Source organism: Schistocerca cancellata, chromosome 6 (assembly GCF_023864275.1).
Source record: "Schistocerca cancellata isolate TAMUIC-IGC-003103 chromosome 6, iqSchCanc2.1, whole genome shotgun sequence".
NCBI classification, from domain to species: Eukaryota; Metazoa; Arthropoda; class Insecta; order Orthoptera; family Acrididae; genus Schistocerca; species Schistocerca cancellata.
In genome coordinates, this window is record NC_064631.1 from 608,431,066 (window position 1) to 608,452,884 (window position 21,819).

The following is a 21,819-nucleotide window of genomic DNA, read 5'->3' on the forward strand; positions in this document are numbered from 1 at the left end:
TGCATCTATGCTCTTCAGATAAGTACAGCTCGTGATACGCACCCCACTCTTACCCTTCCAAGCTGTGCCAATGCACGATGTTTTGGAATGCACAGCACCGCTTCTGAACAGTGCATACAGAGGGGCATGGACAGGAGTGTGCATCATGCTATTGGAGTAGCTATATGTTATACAGTGTGTACATTATGCAACAAATAGTGTGGAAGTATGAATCACAAACAATGAAGATTGTATAAGCATTGTACTCATTACTTACTCATGTACCACATATCAACCAGTAAAAGCATTTTTACAAATAGGATAAAAAACAAAAGTAAAAGAGTAAATAGCTTTTTAAAAGAGTGATTATTTTTTCCTATTTGGCGTAATAACCTTCAAATCAATAAGTTTCTTGTGCTACACACTTTCTAAAGCAGCCTATGTTGTTCCTCAGGGTTCAAGCTCTCTCCTTAAGAAATTTCATTCAAATCAGTTTGGCAGGTTAGTCGTGAAAATGTAACAGACAGAGTTGCTTTCACATTTATAATATTACTATGGTTATGGATAAAACTATCAATTATAATGTATTTATTGTCCATGATCTGATTTTGGTGAAGGTAAAGCCTGTACAGTGCTCCAAGCTCAAGTTACATGCGAAAACCCAATGAAAATTCGTCTAATAATGGTTTAGAGATAGTGAGTTCATACAGACAGACAGACAAGACAGTTTTAGTAAAACTTTAAATCTTTTTTTTTTTTTTCTGTGGTCTGATTTTCATGAACTGAAGCCTCTACAGTGCCCCAAGCTATGCCCAAATTACATGTGAAAAACCCATGAAAATTTGACCAGTAGTTTTGAAAAGTGTGTTCAAGCAGACAGACATGACAAAATCAAACAATGGAAAATACAGGATGGGATGTATCGATATGCTACTCACCATATGGTGGAGATGCTGAGTTGCAGATATGCACAACAAAAAGACTGTCAGAAAGTGAGCTTTCAACCAACTAGGCCTTCATCAGAAATATACACACACACACACACACACACACACACACAGAGAGAGAGAGAGAGAGAGAGAGAGAGAGAGAGAGAGAGAGAGAGAGAGAGATTTACATTAATGATCTAGTGGATGATGTTGGAGGCTTCCTAAGGCTACTTGCAAATGATGCTGTTGTCTTTAGGGAAGTTGCAGTGGCAGAAGACTGTAGCAAAATGTAGAAGAACGTGCAGAGGATTGACAGTTTGTACAAGGACTAGCTGTTAACCCTGAACATAAATAACGGTAAAATGTTGCGCATAAACAGGTAAAGAGATTAGTCATTATTTTATTATCCTGTTGCTGACAAATCACTGGAAGTAGTAACTACCATAAAATACTTGAGAATTTCCACCTAGAGTAATCTAAAGTGGAATGACCATATGAAACAAATAGTAGCAAAAGCAGGTGCCACACTGAGATTCATTGAGAGAATCTTAAGAAAATGCAATTAACCCACTAAAAAAATAGCTTGCAAAATTCTCATTTGACCGATTCTTGAGTTCATCCAACGAAGAATGGCACATTTTGTTGTGGGATCTGCATTACTGACAGGTTTATCTTGAAATTTCAAGAGTGTATGTTTCAAGAAGAATCAAGCAACATCTTACTTTCTTTCACAAAAACTGATCAGCCAGAACATTGTGACCACCTACCTAATAGCTGGTATGTCCAGCAGTGACACATCCTCGCATGGTACCAGTGAGGCCTCGGTAGGTCACTGGTGGGAGTGGACACCGCACCTGCCTACATAAGTCACCTAATTCCCGTAAATTCCGAGGAGGGGGCCAATGAGCTCTGATTGCACATTAAATCATATTTCAGACATGTTCAATTGGGTTCAGATCTGGCGATTTGGGGGGTCAGTACATTAATTGGAACTCCCCACTGAGTTCCTCAAACTACTTCATCACACTCCTTGTGACATGCCGCATTATCTTTTTGTAAAATGCCGCTGCTGTCGAGAAACATGATCATCAAGAAGGGGTGTAAAAGGCCTGCAACAACTGTACAATACTCCTTGGCTATCTTGGTACTTTCACGAGCTGCATATGACCCATGGATGCCCACATGATGTTCCTCAGAGCATAATGGAACTGTTACTAGTTTGTCTCCTCCCCTAGTAAAGGTGTCAATGAGTTGTTCCCCTGGAAGACAATAGATTTGCTAGCTCCCATCGGTATGGTGGAAAAGGTATCAGGATTCACCAGTCCATGCAATGCTCTGCCATTTCGTCAATGTCCGGTGCTGATGGTCACTTTCCCATTTCTGTCGTAGTTGCTGATGTAGTGGTGTTAACACAGGAATGTGCGTGGGTTGTCAGCTGTGAGGCCCGTCGTTAGGTACGTCTAGTGCACTGTGTGTTCAGATACACTTGTACTCTGCCCAGCATTAAAGTCTCATGTTAGATCCGCCACAGTTTCACACCTGTCCCGTTTTACCAGTCTGCCAAGCCAAAGGCGTCCGACATCTGTAATGAGGGGTAACTGCTTAGCCCCATAATGTCTGGACATGGTTTCACCTTGGTTTTGCCATGTGTTGAAGACTCTCACTACAGAATTCCTTGCAATTGTTTGCTGATGATATGTGGTGTATGGGAAGGTGTTGAATATGTGACTGTAGTATGATACAAGATGACTTAGACAAAATTTGTAGTTGGTGCAATGATTGGAAGCTGGCTCCAGATGTAGAAATGTTTAAGTCGATGCAGCTGAGTAAGAAAAACAAACCTGTAATGTCCAGATACAGCATTAGTAGTACAGTCGTTTGAATATCTGGATGTTATGTTGCAAAATAGTATGAAATCGAATGAGCATATGAGGATTGTGGTAGGGAACGCGAATGGTCAGTGTAGGTTTATTGGGAGAATTTTAGGAAAGTGTGGTTGATCTATAAAGGAGATAGCATATAGGATGTTAGTGTTACCTTTTATTGAAGACTGCTCGAGAGTTTCAGATATGCACCAGGTCAGATTAAAGGAAGAGAATGAAGCAATTCAGAGGCAGGCTGTTTCATTTGTTACCTGTAGGTTGGAACAACATGCAAGTGGTACAGAGATGCTTCAGGAACACAATGGAAATCCCTGGAGGGAAAATGAAATTCTTACAGAGGACCCATATTGAGAAAATTTAGAGAACTAGCATGCAGAACAATTCTACTGCCACAACATACATTTCACATAAGGACTATGAAGATAAGATACAAGAAATTAGGGCTCATACGGAGGCATATAGAGAGTCGGTTTTCCCTCACTCTATCTGCTAGTCGAACAGGAAAGGAAACTACTAATAGTGGTACAGGGCACACTCTGCCATGGACCATACAGTGGCTTATGAGTATGTATGTAGTAGAGGTAGATGTAGATAGTCATAGGATACTATGTTTTTTTTGAAGTGCACAGTTTTACATTTCTGATCATTTAAAGCAAGTTTCCTGTCATTGTACCATTTTGTAATATTATCAAGATTTGTTTGAACATCTGTGCAGCTTTTTTCAAACAGTACTTCATTGTATATAGCTGCATCATCATCAGAAAGCCTGAGATCACCATTATTATTATTATTATTATTATTATTATTATTATTATTGTGGTTTACCTGGTTCATTTTGTTTTCCTATGTAAGGACTTCATATAAAAATGCATCTCCGCTATATAGTGAGTAGCGACTTTTTCCTTCTCGTAATATTGTTATAAAAACTATTAAATGTATATAAAAATTACAGAATGTAAGCAAACACACAAAAATTTTATAACTGTGTGTCTAGGTCTCTTAACCATCCACAAACTTGGTGTAACTAAATGCAGTTCTCCACCAGGAAATTTTCATAGCAAACACTCCTCAACTTCCTCGAGTCAGTGAAGCTCATATAATATTAGGCACAGAAAGATGGTTGAAAGCTGAAATTGACAGCAGTGAGATTTTTGGGGAAAATTTAAGCGTGTATCGAAAGGATAGGCAAATTGAAAATGGAGGTGTGGTGTATTTGTTGCTGTAGACAAAAATCTCACATCCACCAAGATATAAATTGAAGCTACATGTCAAACTGTTTGGGCAAGACTAGTACTACGGGGGGCATAAAATGATAATTGGATCCTTCCCTATCACCCCCCGGACTCATCTCCTGGTGTAATCGAAAACTATAGGGAAAACCTCAGTTCACTTACTTTATTCTGTAGTCATTGGTGAAGACTTTAATCATCCAACAATTAATTGGGAAAATTACAGGCTTTTAGTGATGGGTGTGATAAGACATCTTGTGAAACATTACTAAATGCCTTCTCCGAAAACTACCTAGAATGGGTAGTTTGGAACCCTAGTCCTGATGGAAATGTATTGGATCTAATGGCAACTAATAAACCTGACCTCTTCGAGAATGTCCATATCGAAACTGGTATCAATGACCATGAAGTGCTTGTGGCAACAATGACTACCCAAGTACAAAGGGCAACTGAAACAAGCAGAAAGATATATATGTTCAGTAAACTATAAAAAAGTCAGTAATATCACATCTCAGTGAGGAACTTCAAACTTTCAGCACAGGCAGGACCATGTAGCGGAACTCTTTGTCAAGTTTGAAACAATAGTTGACCACACACTGGATAGATATGTACCCAGTAGAACAGTTCATTATGGGAGGGAACCTCCGTGGTATACAGTCACTGTAAAGTAACTTCTAAAGAAACAGTGATTGTGTGGCTATAGATAGAGAGATGCTGAATGAAACATGTCTCGCTGACAAGAGAATAATGTGTGATGCCTAGAGAGCAATGCATGATGCCTTCAATGACTGCTGTAACAGAATATTGTCAAGTGACCTTTCACTGAACCCAAAGAAATTCTGGTTGTTTGTAAAGGTTGTTAGTGGCACCAAAGTTTGTGTCCAGTCCCTAGCAAATGGGACAGGAACAGAAATGAGGGTAGCAAAGCAAAAGCTGAAATGCTTAACTCCATTTTAAAATGTTCCTTTACAAAGTAAAACCCAGGACAATTGCCCCAGTTCAATCCTCGCACCACTGAAAAATGAATGAAGTAAGTATTAGTATCAGTGGTGTTGAGAAACAGCTGAAATCATTAAAATTGAACACAACTCCAGGCCTCAATGGAATCCCTGTCAGATTCTGTTCTGAATTTCAGCTGAGTTAACCCCTCTTCTCACTATAATGTATCGTAGATCCATCAAATAAAAAAACCATTCCCAGTTCTTGGAAAAAGGCACTGGTCACACTCATAAACAAGAAGGGTAGTAGAAGTGATCCACAAAACTACCATCCCGTACCCTTGACATTGATTTGTTGTAGAATCTTAGAACATATTCTGAGCTCATAAGTAATGAAATATGTTAAACCTAATGCGCTCCTCAATGCCAACCAGTGTGGATTTCAAAAACATCAGTCATGTAAACCTGAACTCTCAGTTTTCTCACATGACAAACTGAAATCCTTGGATCAAGGCAATCAGGTAAATACTGTATTTCTTGATTTCCGAAAAGAATTTGACTCAGTACCACACAAAGATTTATTGTCAAAAGTGCAACCATATGGTGTACCAAGTGAAATTTATGACTGGGTTGAAGACTTCTTAGTAGAGAGGATGCAGCATGTTATCTTCAATGGAAAGTCATCGTTGGATGTAGAAGTAACTTTGTGTGTGCCACAGGGAATTGTGTTGGGCCCCTTTCTGTTCTTGTTGTATATTAATGATGTTGCAAACAATATTAATAGTAAAATCAGGCTTTTTGCAGTGCAGATGATAGAGTTATCTATAATGAGGTACTATCTGAGAGAAGCTCCATAAATATTCAGTCAGATCTCGATTAATTTCAACATGGTGCAGAGATTGGCAGCTTGCTCTGAATGTTAGAAATGTGAAATTGTGCACTTCACAAAACTAAAAAATGTAGTATCCTATGACTATAATATCAGTAAGTCACTGTTGAAATTGGCCAACTCATACAAATACCTAGGTGTAACACTTTGTAGGGATATGAAATGGAGTGATCACATAGGTTCAGTCATGAGAAAAGCAGGTGGTGTTCTTTGTTTTATCGATAGAATACTGGAAAGTGCAGTCAGTTTACATAAGAGATTGCTTACAAATCACTCGTGGGACCAGTCCTAGAATATTGCTCAAGAGTGTGGGATCCATACCAGACAGGACTAACAGGGGGTATTGAATGTATACAGAGAAGGTCAGCACAAATGCTCACAGGTTTGTTCAGTCCACGGGAGAGAGTCACAGAGATACTGAAGGAAATGAACTAGCAGACTCTTGAAGACAGACATAAACTACTCCAAGAAAGTCTGTTAACAATGTTGCAAGAACCAAATGCCTTTAAATGATTACTCTAACAATATACTACAACCCCCTACGTATCACTCGCATAGGAATCGTGAGGACAAGATTAGAATAATTACTGCATGTACAGAGGCATTCAAACAATCATTCTTCCCACTCTCCATACGTGAATGAAACAGCGAGAAAACCTAATGACTGGTACAATGGGACATACCCTCTGCCATGCACATCAGGGTGATTTGCAGAGTATAGATGTAGATGTAGGTGTGGATTTAGATGTAGACTGCTGCTTTGCAGTGAAGAGAAAGTTTCCACATCACATTGTAGTGTCAGTGTCGTCGTAACTGCCGCCTGCTTCACATCTGCTGTGCAGCGAGCTACCTTAATTTAAGTATTAACTGTATTTTTCTTACTTGTCACTTCTTCTTCCGTGTGTATTTGCTTTTAGGAAGCTTTATTTTTCGAGTGCTCTTAATAGTGTTCCATAGATTTCGTGTTTGTTTTGAATACAGTCAGAGAGAGTCCCTTTAGTCAGCCATAGTGCCAGTAGTGTCAGTGTCATCGTAACTGCCGCCTGCTTCACGTCTGCTGTGCAGCGAGCTACCTTAATTTAAGTATTAACTGTATTTTTCTTACTTGTCACTTCTTCTTCCGTGTGTATTTGGTTTTAGGAAGCTTTATTTTTCGAGTGCTCTTAATAGTGTTCCATAGATTTCGTGTTTGTTTTGAATACAGTCAGAGAGAGTCCCTGTAGTCAACCATAGTGCCAGTAGTGCTAGAGTTTGTTTTCAATACAGTCCAGAGACAGGTAGTGCTATTTTCATTGTTTTCTACAAGAAGTGGCTAGCAACCACAGTTTAGTGAATAAGCAGCCGCCTTTAGTGAATTAGCAGTCTAGTTAAAGGTTAACTCTCTTCAGTAAATTGTTTCCTTAGGATGGATAGGATGTGTGACTGCTGTGTACGGACGCAGGAGGAGCTGGCCACTGTTCGCGAACAGCTGAGCGTGTTGATGGCCGCGGTCAGCCGTCTTCAGGCTGCTGCCTCGGAGTGTAGCGGCAGTGGGGAGTCTGGTGCGTCGCAAGGTACACCCCAGGTGTTACATGCTTCACCCACTGTCCCTGCTGTCGAGACATCTTCGCGGGTACCGGGCGCGGTTGGGCCACCCTCTCCCCAAGGGGAGTGGCGGGTTCAGCGGCGTTCGCGGCGCACGAGGCGGAAGGTCAATGTGGAGGCTGGCCGTGTGGCATCGCCCGCTCTGCCTGTGAGGGGACATGTGGCTGCTCCTTCAGCAAGGTCCGAGCAGGCACACGGGGGGAGGGGTTTATTAGTTATTGGGAGCTCCAACGTTAGGCGGGTGATGGAGCCCCTTAGGGAAATAGCGAGAAGGTCGGGGAAGAAGGCCAGTGTTCACTCTGTCTGCTTGCCGGGGGGTCTCATCCGAGATGTGGAGGAGGCCCTACCGGCGGCGATAGAGAGCACTGGGTGCACCCGACTGCAAATTTTTGCTCATGTCGGCACCAATGACTCCTGCCGTCTGGGTTCAGAGGTCATCCTCAGTTCGTACAGGCGGTTGGCGGAATTGATGAAGGCGGAAAGCCTCGCTCGCGGGGTGGAATCAGAGCTAACTATTTGTAGTATCGTTCCCAGAACCGATCGCGGTCCTCTGGTTTGGAGCCGAGTGGAAGGCTTAAACCAGAGGCTCAGACGATTCTGCGGAGATCTGGGGTGCAAATTTCTCGACCTCCGCTATCGGGTGGAGAAATGTAGGGTCCCCCTGAATAGGTCAGGCGTGCACTACACGCCGGAAGCGGCTACAAGGGTAGCGGAGTACGTGTGGAGTGCACATGGGGGTTTTTTAGGTTAGAGAATCCCCTCCCTAGGCCCGACAAGACGCCTCCTGAGACGCGGCAAGATAGGAGTAGGCAAAATGCCACAGGGCATAACAATATTAATGTGCTAATAGTAAACTGCAGGAGCGTCTATAGAAAGGTCCCAGAACTGCTCTCATTAATAAACGATCACAACGCCCATATAGTACTAGGGACAGAAAGTTGGCTGAAACCAGACGTAAACAGTAATGAAATCCTAAACTCAGATTGGAATGTATACCGCAGAGACAGGCTGAACAGTGAAGGGGGAGGCGTGTTTATAGCGGTAAGAAGTGCAATAGTATCGAAGGAAATTGACGGAGATCCAAAATGTGAAATGATTTGGGTGAAGGTCGCGGTTAAAGCAGGCTCAGACATGGTAATTGGATGTCTCTATAGGCCCCCTGGCTCAGCAGCTGTTGTGGCTGAGCACCTGAAGGATAATTTGGAAAATATTTCGAGTAGATTTCCCCACCATGTTATAGTTCTGGGTGGAGATTTTAATTTGCCGGATATAGACTGGGAGACTCAGACGTTCATAACGGGTGGCAGGGACAAAGAATCCAGTGAAATTTTTTTAAGTGCTTTATCTGAAAACTACCTTGAGCAGTTAAACAGAGAACCGACTCGTGGCGATAACATATTAGACCTTCTGGTGACAAACAGACCCGAACTATTTGAAAAAGTTAACGCAGAACAGGGAATCAGTGATCATAAAGCGGTTACGGCATCGATGATTTCAGCCGTAAATAGGAATATTAAAAAGGGTAGGAAGATTTTTCTGTTTAGAAAAAGTGACAAAAAGCAGATTTCAGAGTACCTGTTGGCTCAACACAAAAGTTTTGTCTCAAGTACTGATAGTGTTGAGGATCAGTGGACAAAGTTCAAAACCATCGTACAATATGCGTTAGATGAGTATGTGCCAAGCAAGATCGTAAGAGATGGAAAAGAGCCACCGTGGTTCAACAACCGAGTTAGAAAACTGCTGCGGAAGCAAAGGGAACTTCACAGCAAACATAAACATAGCCAAAGCCTTGCAGACAAACAAAAATTACGCGAAGCGAAATGTAGTGTGAAGAGAGCTATGCGAGAGGCGTTCAATGAATTCGAAAGTAAAGTTCTATGTACTGACTTGGCAGAAAATCCTAAGAAATTTTGGTCTTATGTCAAAGCGGTAGGTGGATCAAAACAAAATGTCCAGACACTCTGTGACCAAAATGGTACTGAAACAGAGGATGACAGACTAAAGGCCGAAATACTAAATGTCTTTTTCCAAAGTTGTTTCACAGAGGAAGATTGCACTGTAGTTCCTTCTCTAGATTGTCGCACAGATGACAAAATGGTAGATATCGAAATAGACGACAGAGGGATAGAGAAACAATTAAAATCGCTCAAAAGAGGAAAGGCCTCTGGACCTGATGGGATACCAGTTCAATTTTACACAGAGTACGCGAAGGAACTTGCCCCGCTTCTTGCAGCGGTGTACCGTAGGTCTCTAGAAGAGCGTAGCGTTCCAAAGGATTGGAAAAGGGCACAGGTCATCCCCGTTTTCAAGAAGGGACGTCGAACAGATGTGCAGAACTATAGACCTATATCTCTAACGTCGATCAGTTGTAGAATTTTGGAACACGTATTGTGTTCGAGTATAATGACTTTTCTGGAGACTAGAAATCTACTCTGTAGGAATCAGCATGGGTTTCGAAAAAGACGGTCATGTGAAACCCAGCTCGCGCTATTCATCCACGAGACTCAGAGGGCCATAGACACGGGTTCACAGGTAGATGCCGTGTTTCTTGATTTCCGCAAGGCGTTTGATACAGTTCCCCACAGTCGTTTAATGAACAAAGTAAGAGCATATGGACTATCAGACCAATTGTGTGATTGGATTGAGGAGTTCCTAGATAACAGGACGCAGCATGTTATTCTCAATGGAGAGAAGTCTTCCGAAGTAAGAGTAATTTCAGGTGTGCCGCAGGGGAGTGTCATAGGACCGTTGCTATTCACAATATACATAAATGACCTGGTGGATGACATCGGAAGTTCACTGAGGCTTTTTGCAGATGATGCTGTGGTGTATCGAGAGGTTGTAACAATGGAAAATTGTACTGAAATGCAGGAGGATCTGCAGCGAATTGACGCATGGTGCAGGGAATGGCAACTGAATCTCAATGTAGACAAGTGTAATGTGCTGCGAATACACAGAAAGATAGATCCTTTATCATTTAGCTACAAAATAGCAGGTCAGCAACTGGAAGCAGTTAATACCATAAATTATCTGGGAGTACGCATTAGGAGTGATTTAAAATGGATTGATCATATAATGTTGATTGTCGGTAAAGCAGATGCCAGACTGAGATTCATTGGAAGAATCCTAAGGAAATGCAATCCGAAAACAAAAGAAGTAGGTTACAGTACGCTTGTTCGCCCACTGCTTGAATACTGCTCAGCAGTGTGGGATCCGTACCAGATAGGGTTGATACAAGACATAGAGAAGATCCAACGGAGAGCAGCGCGCTTCGTTACAGGATCATTTAGTAATCGTGAAAGCGTTACGGAGATGATAGATAAACTCCAGTGGAAGACTCTGCAGGAGAGACGCTCAGTAGCTCGGTACGGGCTTTTGTCAAAGTTTCGAGAACATACCTTCACCGAAGAGTCAAGCAGTATATTGCTCCCTCCTACGTATATCTCGCGAAGAGACCATGAGGATAAAATCAGAGAGATTAGAGCCCACACAGAGGCATACCGACAATCCTTCTTTCCACGAACAATACGAGACTGGAATAGAAGGGAGAACCGATAGAGGTACTGAAGGTACCCTCCGCCACACACCGTCAGGTGGCTTGTGGAGTATGGATGTAGATGTAGATGTAGATGTAGATGTACTGTGAGAGCTAAGCTGGTGGGAGCCTAAGCTCCTGGCAGTGTCGCCCAAGCCAGAAAACAAAGATTAGTCTACAATGATGCCTTTGATGGCCTTCAGGAGGGGCAAGACATAGGGCAGGAATAGCTTTCAGATGGGGTGAAGTCAGTATTCCTGGGGGAAATAACCCCAAAGAAAAATTAAGCACTTGCTGCTTTGCAGTTAGATGAATGTCTTACCAATGGCTAGAGGAAGTAAATGGTGATCAAAAATTACTGGCAAGTCATGAGGCCAGAAGGTGGGAGCCTCACCACATGTTTAGCCTGGCTACAGAGCAGCATGGCATACTGGGAACTTTAAGTTACTGACAATCTTTAAAGAAACCTGCTCGATGGATTAAATAGGAGACAACCCAAGCAAAGAAAAGGTAAACAATTAGGAATAGTGGATAAGCTCAACATTAATACTTGGAATATGAGAAGCTCACACTTAATAGAAACAGAACTATCAAAAGAACTGAAGTAATGAAATATTAATAGTGCAGAAATTACAGAAACAAAGAAAAAGCTAAGAGGAACAGTAGATTTAGAGGGGTACCTAATGATTTACAGTGCTTTATGAAATGACAAAAGAGCTAGGTGTGGAGTTGCTATATTAGTAGATAGTAAATGGAAATATAAAATTGAAGATTATGCTTACATAACTGATAGAATCATAACATCAAGTTTCGGAATAGATCAAGGGCATCTAACAGTGATTCGAGTGCACACTCCCAGGGATGAAAAACAAGAAGAGACCAAAGCTTTTTATGAAACCCTGCAAAGGCAATTTGATAAATGCAACAAAACAGACCACCTTTTAATGCCAGAATAGGAAATAACACAGTACTTGTAACTGAGGCAAACTTTTGACGAACAACTCATAAATGATAACGGACATTCTTTTATACATTTTGCCTCAAGTAATGGTCTGAAAATTACTAATTCTTTTTTACGAAGAGAGATACATAAATACACTTGGAAATGAGAGGACAGAGGTTAGTAATAGATTATTTGATTGCCAACAGTAAAAAAAGTAAACAAATTCAGAAAGTTCGTGTTTTTACTGACAGTGACAATTACTTGGATCTGTACTTGGTAGTAGCAAAAAATAGTTATGCACACTAGACAGAAAAGAACAAAGAGATTTGAGACAAGAAGGGAAGAAAGTTTTAAGGTCTACCTGTTACAGCATGAGAGCATAAAACATCTATACCAAAAAGACTGAATATTTGTCTTAGTCTGACAGTACCAGATATATTTACAGATTTACAGGAAAAAACAGAATCTGCAAAACAAGAATACCATAGGGCATCGACTACATGAATACCGATCATCTGAAACACCAGTTAACCAAAAGGATCTAGTCATCAAATTTGAATTTGTACACAATACACTTCTGCTAGCACCTGCTAATTCTTTGGGGCTGCAGCTCTTTTCCTCTCCAACAATGAGCAATCACGTGCTTGACCTTGAGTCAGTGATGTGTGAGTCTTCACTTGTAACATCATGCTGTAGTTGTACCATACACAATGACAGACAAACATAAACATATTGTTGTCAGTGTTTCCAATAAACTTAAAATGATAAACCAATTGATGTACGCTGTCAGTGGATCAGTTTTAGCTAGCATGCCACAGTATTGGATACTGAAAGGAACAGTGATGACATCACAAAATTTATGACTCAACCTGACAGTGGAAATGGAACCTCACACAGACAAACATCGAAAATGGCAGAAAATACTGGTTTAGACGCTGCAGTTTACACATAGTTCATGCAGCTACATAACCAAACACAACAAATAAGTGGCCCTCTGATTTGTAAAAAAAGTGCTTGAAATGGATAGGAAACTTTAGGTAATGCTGATTTTAAAGCAACTACTAGCTGGCTTATGCATATCGAATCTAGACATGGAATTAGGTAATTGGACATGCAAGGTGAAAAATTATGGACTGAACATTTTAAAGACTATTTTAAAAAACTGATTGATACAGAGGGCCATAACAAAACCATTGATTTGTATTGGAAGAAAATGCCAACAAAATTCCTATTTTCCAAGGAAGAAATGTCAGCATCTTGTCATAAGACAAGCAAATCTCCCATCACTACTATGCTTGCTGATTGTGGTGAAGTCTAAGAATGTGCAGTGCTTTATGGGACTAAAAACTTTTCCATTCACTTACAAGAAACAGAAGAATTCATGGATGGTTAGAAGCATTATTACAGAATGATATGACATGAACCATGGATCTTGCCATTGGTGGGGAGGCTTGCGTGCCTCAGCGATACAGATAGCTGTACTGTAGGTGCAACCACAACCGAGGGGTATCTGTTGAGAGGCCAGACAAACGTGTGGTTCCTGAAGAGGGGCAGCAGCCTTTTTAGTAGTTGCAGGGACAACAGTCTGGATGATTGACTGATCTGACCTTGTAAAACTAACCAAAACGGCCTTTCTGTGCTGGTATTGCGAACGTCTGAAAGCAAGGTAAAACTGCAGCCATAATTTTTCCTGAGGGCATGCAGCTTTAATGTATGGTTAAATGATGATGGCGTCCTCTTGGGTAAAATATTCCGGAGGTAAAATAGTCCCTCATTTGGATCTCCAGGCGGGGACTACTCAGGAGGACGTCGTTATCAGGAGAAAGAAAACGGCATTCTATGGATCGGAGTGTGGAATGTCAGATCCCTTAATCGGGCAGGTAGGTTAGAAAATTTAAAAAGGGAAATGGATAGTTTAAAGTTAGATATAGTGGGAATTAGTGAAGTTTGGCGGCAGGAGGAACAAGACTTCTGGTCAGGTGAATACAGGGCTATAAATTCAAAATCAAATAGGGGTAATGCAGGAGTAGGTTTAATAATGAATAAAAAATAGGAGTGCAGGTAAGCTACTACAAACAGCATAGTGAACGCATTATTGTGGCCAAGATAGACACAAAACCCATGCCTACCACAGTAGTACAAGTTTATATGCCAACTAGTTCTGCAGATGATGAAGAAATTGATGAAATGTATGATGAGATAAAAGAAATTATTCAGATAGTGAAGGGAGATGAAAATTTAATAGTCATGGGTGACTGTAATTCGATAGTAGCAAACGGAAGAGTAAGAAACATATAAGTGAATATGGAATGGGGGTGAGAAATGAAAGAGGAAGGCGCCTGGTAGAATTTTGCACAGAGCATGACTTAATCATAGCTAACACTTGGTTCAAGAATCATAAAAGAAGGTTGTATACATGGAAGAACCCTGGAGATACTAGAAGGTATCAGATAGATTATATAATGGTAAGACAGAGATTTAGGAACCAGGTTTTAAATTGTAAGACATTTCCAGGGGCAGATGTGGACTCTGACCACAATCTATTGGTTATGAACTGTAGGTTAAAACTGTGTGTCTGTGCATGAAGTAATCAGTTATCGCGAAAGCGTTACGGAGATGATAGATAAACTCCAGTGGAAGACTCTGCAGGAGAGACGCTCAGTAGCTCGGTACGGGCTTTTGTCAAAGTTTCGAGAACATACCTTCACCGAAGAGTCAAGCAGTATATTGCTCCCTCCTACGTATATCTCGCGAAGAGACCATGAGGATAAAATTAGAGAGATTAGAGCCCACATAGAGGCATACCGACAATCCTTCTTTCCACGAACAATACGAGACTGGAATAGAAGGGAGAACCGATAGAGGTACTCAAGGTACCCTCCGTCACACACCGTCAGGTGGCTTGCGGAGTATGGATGCAGATGTAGATGTAGAAGTGTGTTCACATCATCAGCTGGAGGAGAACAGTTATCTCTGCTCATTGCCATTTGTGGTAAGGTGTTGAGTAAGACTAACTATCATCTGATGGCAGCAGCTAGCATAGGCGGATGTGCAGAGCAATTCAGAACTGGACTACTGTCCAACATGGCATCTGCTATATTAGTCCACTCGTATGAATGGGTATTAACAAAGTATGCCCATTGTTTTGATTGCCCTCTTCCCCTTCACTCTCCAAGCATCAATATCCCCATATTGCCTCTTCAACACATCTGTCACACAATAATCCTAACATCAGTTTCTGCTGGTTCCTGACCCATTCCTCATCTCACCTACATCTACATATGCACTCTGCAAACAACTGTACAATGTGGTGGAGAGCATTTGTACCATTGGTAGTCTTTCCCTTCCCTATTCAACTCGAAAATGAAACCAGTAAAAAATGATTGTTCGTATGCCTCTGTGTGAACCCTAATCTCCCACATTTTTTTCTTTACACAAAATAAATGTTGGAGGCAGTAGAATCAATATGCAGTTAGTCACATATGCTACCTTTCTTCACTTCCTCAATGGCAGTTCGTGAAAAAAAAATCATCTTCTTTCTTTCAAAGACTCACATGTAAGCAGAGGGAGCATTTCTATAACATGCTAATACTAATCAGACCTGCTGGTAAGAAATATAGCAGGATACCTCTGAATTACTTTGGTGTCTTGCTTTAATCTTACCTGGTGCAGTTCCCAAACAGTCGAGCAGTATTCAAGGATTGGTTGCATGCAGTTAGCTGTAGAGGAGTATTACATATTCCCAGAACTTTCCCGAAAAGCCATTTTCCTCCGTTACAAGTGACCTTTTGCTGTTCCTCTGGTTCATTATGTTCCTCTGTTATATGTACATATTTAATCATTGTGACATAGTCAAGCAGCATACCATTACTACTGTGTTTGAACATTACAAGAATGTTTCCCCTGTCTGTCCAAATTAAATTATCTTTGTCCTAGCCCCCCCCCCCCAAACCCCCCTACACACATACTCTCTCTCTCTCTCTCTCTCTCTCTCTCTTTCTCTCTTTCTCTCTTTCTCCATCCCTCCCTCCCTCCCTCCCTCCCTCCCTCCCTCCCCCTCCGCCATACCTTCCAGTTTCAGCTCACCTCTGCTCTCTCTACATCCCTCCCTCCCTTCCCCATACCTTCCAGTTTCAGCTCACCTACTTCAGCAGAGGAAACATGTCCATTTGGCTCACAGTTCATCCTGAGAGTACGGCCAAGTTATTTGGCTGTGCATTCTGGAATATTTCATCATCTTGCTTATGTACATATCTACTAACCAGTGAATACCTCTATGTCGAATACACGTGGGCACATGTTCCCTGACCAGTGAATACCTCTATGTCGAATACACTTGGGCACATGTTCCATTGTTTGTGTTCTAGCAAAGATTTTATACTAATAAATTACAGTAATGATGCGGAGTGCTGATAAGACAGACCGTACATTGCTGAAAATACTATATTTCCTTGTCTAACTAAAGGTACAAAGTCTGGAAGAAGCCAGATTTACTTGCAGACAGTTAAGATTGTTTTATACACTCAAGGCTCTACAGCCTTCATATGTTGGAAGAAAATAATTTTCAATAAAATATTGACAAGATTCTTTAAAGTATTTGTCTTCCTGTCTGTTCTCTTATCTCTTTGTAACATTATTTATTATGTTCTTACTTTTTCTTTGTATTTGTAACTATGTGGCCTTATATCTGAATTTCATTCTTTGTAGGTTTAAAACAGTGCGGTAGCTTGAATTTGGCTCAGACCAAGGACAGGATGATATCATTACGTCGTCGAATGGCATACCATCAGGCAACTGGTTTACATTGCGAAGTAAGACAATTTTGCTTGACAAATCTGAATACAGCAAACTGAAAGAAATTTCTGAAATACACTCCTGGAAATTGAAATAAGAACACCGTGAATTCATTGTCCCAGGAAGGGGAAACTTTATTGACACATTCCTGGGGTCAGGTACATCACATGATCACACTGACAGAACCACAGGCACATAGACACAGGCAACAGAGCATGCACAATGTCAGCACTAGTACAGTGTATATCCACCTTTCACAGCAATGCAGGCTGCTATTCTCCCATGGAGACGATCGTAGAGATGCTGGATGTAGTCCTGTGGAACGGCTTGCCATGCCATTTCCACCTGGCGCCTCAGTTGGACCAGCGTTCGTGCTGGACGTGCAGACCGCGTGAGACGACGCTTCATCCAGTCCCAAACATGCTCAATGGGGGACAGATCCGGAGATCTTGCTGGCCAGGGTAGTTGACTTACACCTTCTAGAGCACGTTGGGTGGCACGGGATACATGCGGACGTGCATTGCCCTGTTGGAACAGCAAGTTCCCTTACCGGTCTAGGAATGGTAGAACGATGGGTTTGATGACGGTTTGGATGTACTGTGCACTATTCAGTGTCCCCTCAACGATCACCAGTGGTGTACGGCCAGTGTAGGAGATCGCTCCCCACACCATGATGCTGGGTGTTGGCCCTGTGTGCCTTGGTCGTATGCAGTCCTGATTGTGGCGCTCACCTGCACGGCACCAAACACGCATATGACCATCATTGGCACCAAGGCAGAAGTGACTCTCATTGCTGAAGACGACACGTCTCCATTCGTCCCACCATTCACGCCTGTCGCGACACCACTGGAGGCGGGCTGCACGATGTTGGGGCGTGAGCGGAAGACGGCCTAACGGTGTGCGGGACCGTAGCCCAGCTTCATGGAGATGGTTGCGAATGGTCCTCACCGATACCCCAGGAGCAACAGTGTCCCTAATTTGCTGGGAAGTGGCGGTGCGGTCCCCTACGGCACTGCGTAGGATCCTACGGTCTTGGCGTGCATCCGTGCGTCGCTGCGATCCGGTCCCAGGTCGACGGGCACGTGCACATTCCGCCGACCACTGGCGACAACATTGATGTACTGTGGAGACCTCATGCCCCACGTGTTGAGCAATTCGGCGGTACATCCACCCGGCCTCCCGCATGCCCACTATACGCCCTCGCTCAAAGTCCGTCAACTGCACATACGGTTCACGTCCACGCTGTCGCGGCATGCTACCAGTGTTAAAGACTGCGATGGAGCTCCGTATGCCACGGCAAACTGGCTGACACTGACGGCAGCAGTGCACAAATGCTGCGCAGCTAGCGCCATTCGACGGCCAACACCGCGGTTCCTGGTGTGTCCGCTGTGCCGTGCGTGTGATCATTGCTTGTACAGCCCTCTCGCAGTGTCCGGAGCAAGTATGGTGGGTCTGACACACCGGTGTCAATGTGTTCTTTTTTCCATTTCCAGGAGTGTATATTTACAGACAGAAGAGGAGTATCTTCTTGCGAGATTTCAAAAGTGGGAGCCTTTGGAATGGGGATGACACAAGAAGTATGAATCATGGTTGAATGTGTAGCTTCTGAAGCCTTTAAATATTTCATTGATCAAAAGGAAGGAAGGAAGGAAGGAAGGAGATGTCCAAAGGAAAAGGTTGACATCTGAAGGTGTTTGCAACAACTGTCTTTTCTGATTATCCCCTATATGTTATGTTTCTCCAAGTGCAGGGTTTGCAGTGATTTTTCTCCCCCTTTCCTCTCCAGTTCTTGTTCATAGTACCTTTTTGTAACATGAAGATGCTGCTCTTCTGTCTCAGATGTTATTAATGACCCTTTCATATTTATTTAGAGGCCATAGTCATTGTGCTGCAATAATACTTATGTAGTTTTAAGTAAATAAAAGAGAGAGAGATTAAATTTTCTGCTCGTTATTGAAAATAATTTATTGAAGCAGCATTTTTATACCTGGTTTTTCTAATGAATGATATAATTATTATTAGAAATTCATTTTCATTGTAAATTTGTTAGTAAATCTGTATTGTGTTTAAATCATTAAAGAACTCGCATTCAGTTTGGCAGTTATCAAACATTTCATTGACAGATGTAGTCATCTTTCATAGATACTATTAACAGTGATCTTACATGTGTATGCTGCCTGGTTGGAGTTCAGCAGTGAGAACACATTGGACAACTGCTGCTCACTGCAGTAGCAGCAGAAGAAGAAGGTGATTACATCATTGGTGAAAATACTGTGCGCATAAAGGAATTATCAACTTATTTGGAAATGTGAAAATGTATTATTTTAGATAGATTTCTTTATTAGACAGGGTGAAGAAAGAGAATTGATGGGTGGGAGGGGGGGGGAGGGGGGAAGGGTAATAATAAAATTTTACCAGGAAAGAGGATACTGAATCAAGCAAAATTTGATAAATAACCAGCTGTTTTAAACACACTATTTGGGACAATGTGTACAAAACGGCAGCCATTCAGTGACAACTGTTTGGAAGGCAGCATCCTTGAAAAGTTAGTGAAAAGCTAGTTGCAAGAACATTTTAGGCTGCAACAATTATCCCCAGTTTTTGAGGAGCATAACCATTATTTCCTTGAGGAAATCAACTCTGTAGCAATGTAATTTTGAACACATACTCAAATAATGATAAATGATATAGGAAATGTGTTTAAAATTTCACCTTTGTTTTCTTTTTCATCAGTGACTTAATTTACATTTACTGAGCTATTTTTTACAGAAAGAGTTCATTCACACTTTCCAAACCTCAACAAAATTAAAGCACTCTGTCTTCAGGCCCCGAGTGGCCTACCAGGACCATCTGACCACCGTGTCATCCTCGGTGGAGGATGCGGATAGGAGGAGTGTGGGGTCAGCACACCGCTGTCCCGGACGTAAGATGGTATTCTTGACCGGAGCCACTATTATTCGGTCGAGTAGATCCTCAATTGGCATCACGAGGCTGAGTGCACCCCGAAAAATGGCAACGGCGCATGGTGGCCTGGATGGTCACCCAGCCAAGTGCTGACCACGCCCAACAGCGCTTAACTTCAGTGATCTCACGGGAACCGGTGTATCCACTGCGGCAAGGCCGTTGGTCTCAACAAAATTAAGACAAGGCATTTTAGATTTCGTAACTGCAAATATTGAAAAGACCAGAGAATGAACAACTTAAAAAATTAAGAAATATGAGAGTTTTACAAACACTTATTACTTTGTCACAAAGCTAAAGAAGAAAAGGTTGAGCAGGACTGGTCACACATAAGAATGACAGAGGATGTACTACCTAGTATAGCATTCTCTAGAAAAATACATGAAGTACAAGGAAAAGGGAGATGCAGAAAGAAATCATCTCTCATGACATCAACTTCTCAAATACAAGTTTAGTGATTTTTCATTTCTTTTTGTGAACATCTTTTTGTGGGAAGTGTCTCATGAACTTCACTGTAAAAATTTAGCATCTTTTACTGTACAAATTCAAAAATATGTTGTTCGCTCATATGCGTATGCTGACCATCACCACCTTCTTGTTGCCCAAAGTTGATTTGTTAACTTTGAAGTAAGTTACTAATTTGGGGGAGGGGTGCTGGTCCCATTTTGATTTCAAGGCACTTGTCAAGCTGAGATAGTGACACACCACAAAGAGAGATAGCAGTGGTAGAATTTGAATAAACATTTCTCATAAAACTCATCTTGTATTCTTCTTCTTTGTTGTAAGTTGTAAGCTTATAGTCCATTCTAAAATATAAGATTTTATTCTGGTCTAGAGATGTTTGGGTCCATCCTATCAAATAATATGAACACTGGTGGACTTTCTGGAATAGAGCATGTATGTTTTCAGTCATTTCATGTTCAGTCATTTCACTTCACAATACAAATCAACATAACTTGTACTCCATCCTCGCAATTCAAACTAATACTACTAACTACTCAAAGACCAAGATATACCGCTAACAACATGAAAATACTATCATGTTGTTGTTGTGGTCTTCAGTCCTGAGACTGGTTTGATGCAGCTCTCCATGCTACTCTATTTTGTGGAAGCTTCTTCGCCTCCCAGTACCTACTGCAATCTACATCCTTCTGAATCTGCTTAGTGTATTCATCTCTTGGTCTCCCTCTACGATTTTTACCCACCACACGGCCCTCCAATACTAAATTGGTGTCCCTTGATGCCTCAGAACATGTCCTACCAAGTGATCCCTTCTTCTAGTCAAGTTGTGCCACAAACTCCTCTTCTCCCCAATCCTATTCAATACCTCCTCATTAGTTATGTGATCTACCCATCTAATCTTCAGCATTCTTCTGTAGCATCACATTTCAAAAGCTTCTATTCTCTTCTTGTCCAAACTATTTACCGTCCATGTTTCACTTCCATACATGGCTACACTCCTACAAATACTTTCAGAAACGATTTCCTGACACTTAAATCTATACTTGATGTTAACAAATTTCTCTTCTTCAGAAATGCTTTCCTTGCCATTGCCAATCTACATTTTATATCCTCTCTACTTTGACCATCATCAGTTATTTTGCTCTCCAAATAGCAAAACTCCTTTACTACTTTAAGCGTTTCATTTCCTAATCTAATTCCCTCAGCATCACCCAACTTAATTTGACTACATTCCATTACCCTCGTTTTGCTTTTGTTGATGTTCATCTTATATCCTCCTTTCAAGATAATATCCATTCTGTTCAACTGCTCTTCCAAGCCCTTTACCGTCTCTGACAGAATTACAATGTCATTGGCAAACCTCAAAGTTTTTATTTCTTCTCCATGGATTTTAATACCTACTCCGAATTTTTCTTTTATTTCCTTCACTGTTTGCTCAATATACAGATTGAATAACATCGGGAGAGGCTACAACCCTGTCTCACTCCCTTCCCAATCGCTGCTTCCCTTTCATGCCCCTCGACTCTTATAACTGCCATCTGGTTTCTGTACAAATTGTAAATAGCCTTTCGCTCCCTGTATTTTACCCCTGCCACCTTCAGAATTTGAAACAGAGTAGTCCAGTCAACATTGCCAAAAGCTTTCTCTAAGTCTACAAATGCTAGAAACGTAGGTTTGCCTTCCCTTAATCTAG

The 21,819-nt window shown here is 41.6% G+C and overlaps 2 protein-coding genes and 1 pseudogene across 3 annotated transcripts in view; 2 read left to right on the forward strand and 1 right to left on the reverse strand.

Annotated features, from left to right (window-relative positions):
• The window catches only part of LOC126088151 (pyruvate dehydrogenase phosphatase regulatory subunit, mitochondrial-like), a 199,290-nt gene that overhangs the window by 44,462 nt on the left and 133,009 nt on the right, over window positions 1–21,819 (forward strand). For both annotated transcript variants that reach the window (XR_007519946.1, XM_049906267.1), the window contains exon 4: window positions 16,617–16,720. Coding sequence is in view for 1 of the 2 variants with exons in the window: in XM_049906267.1 (XP_049762224.1) it covers window positions 16,617–16,720 (104 nt within the window). In the remaining variant the exon portion in view is untranslated. The remainder of the gene's footprint in view (window positions 1–16,616; window positions 16,721–21,819) is intronic.
• The window catches only part of LOC126088159 (uncharacterized), a 475,823-nt gene that overhangs the window by 13,029 nt on the left and 440,975 nt on the right, over window positions 1–21,819 (forward strand). The gene's annotated exons all lie outside the window — the stretch shown is intronic.
• Window positions 19,714–19,831, reverse strand: LOC126089769 (5S ribosomal RNA; annotated as a pseudogene).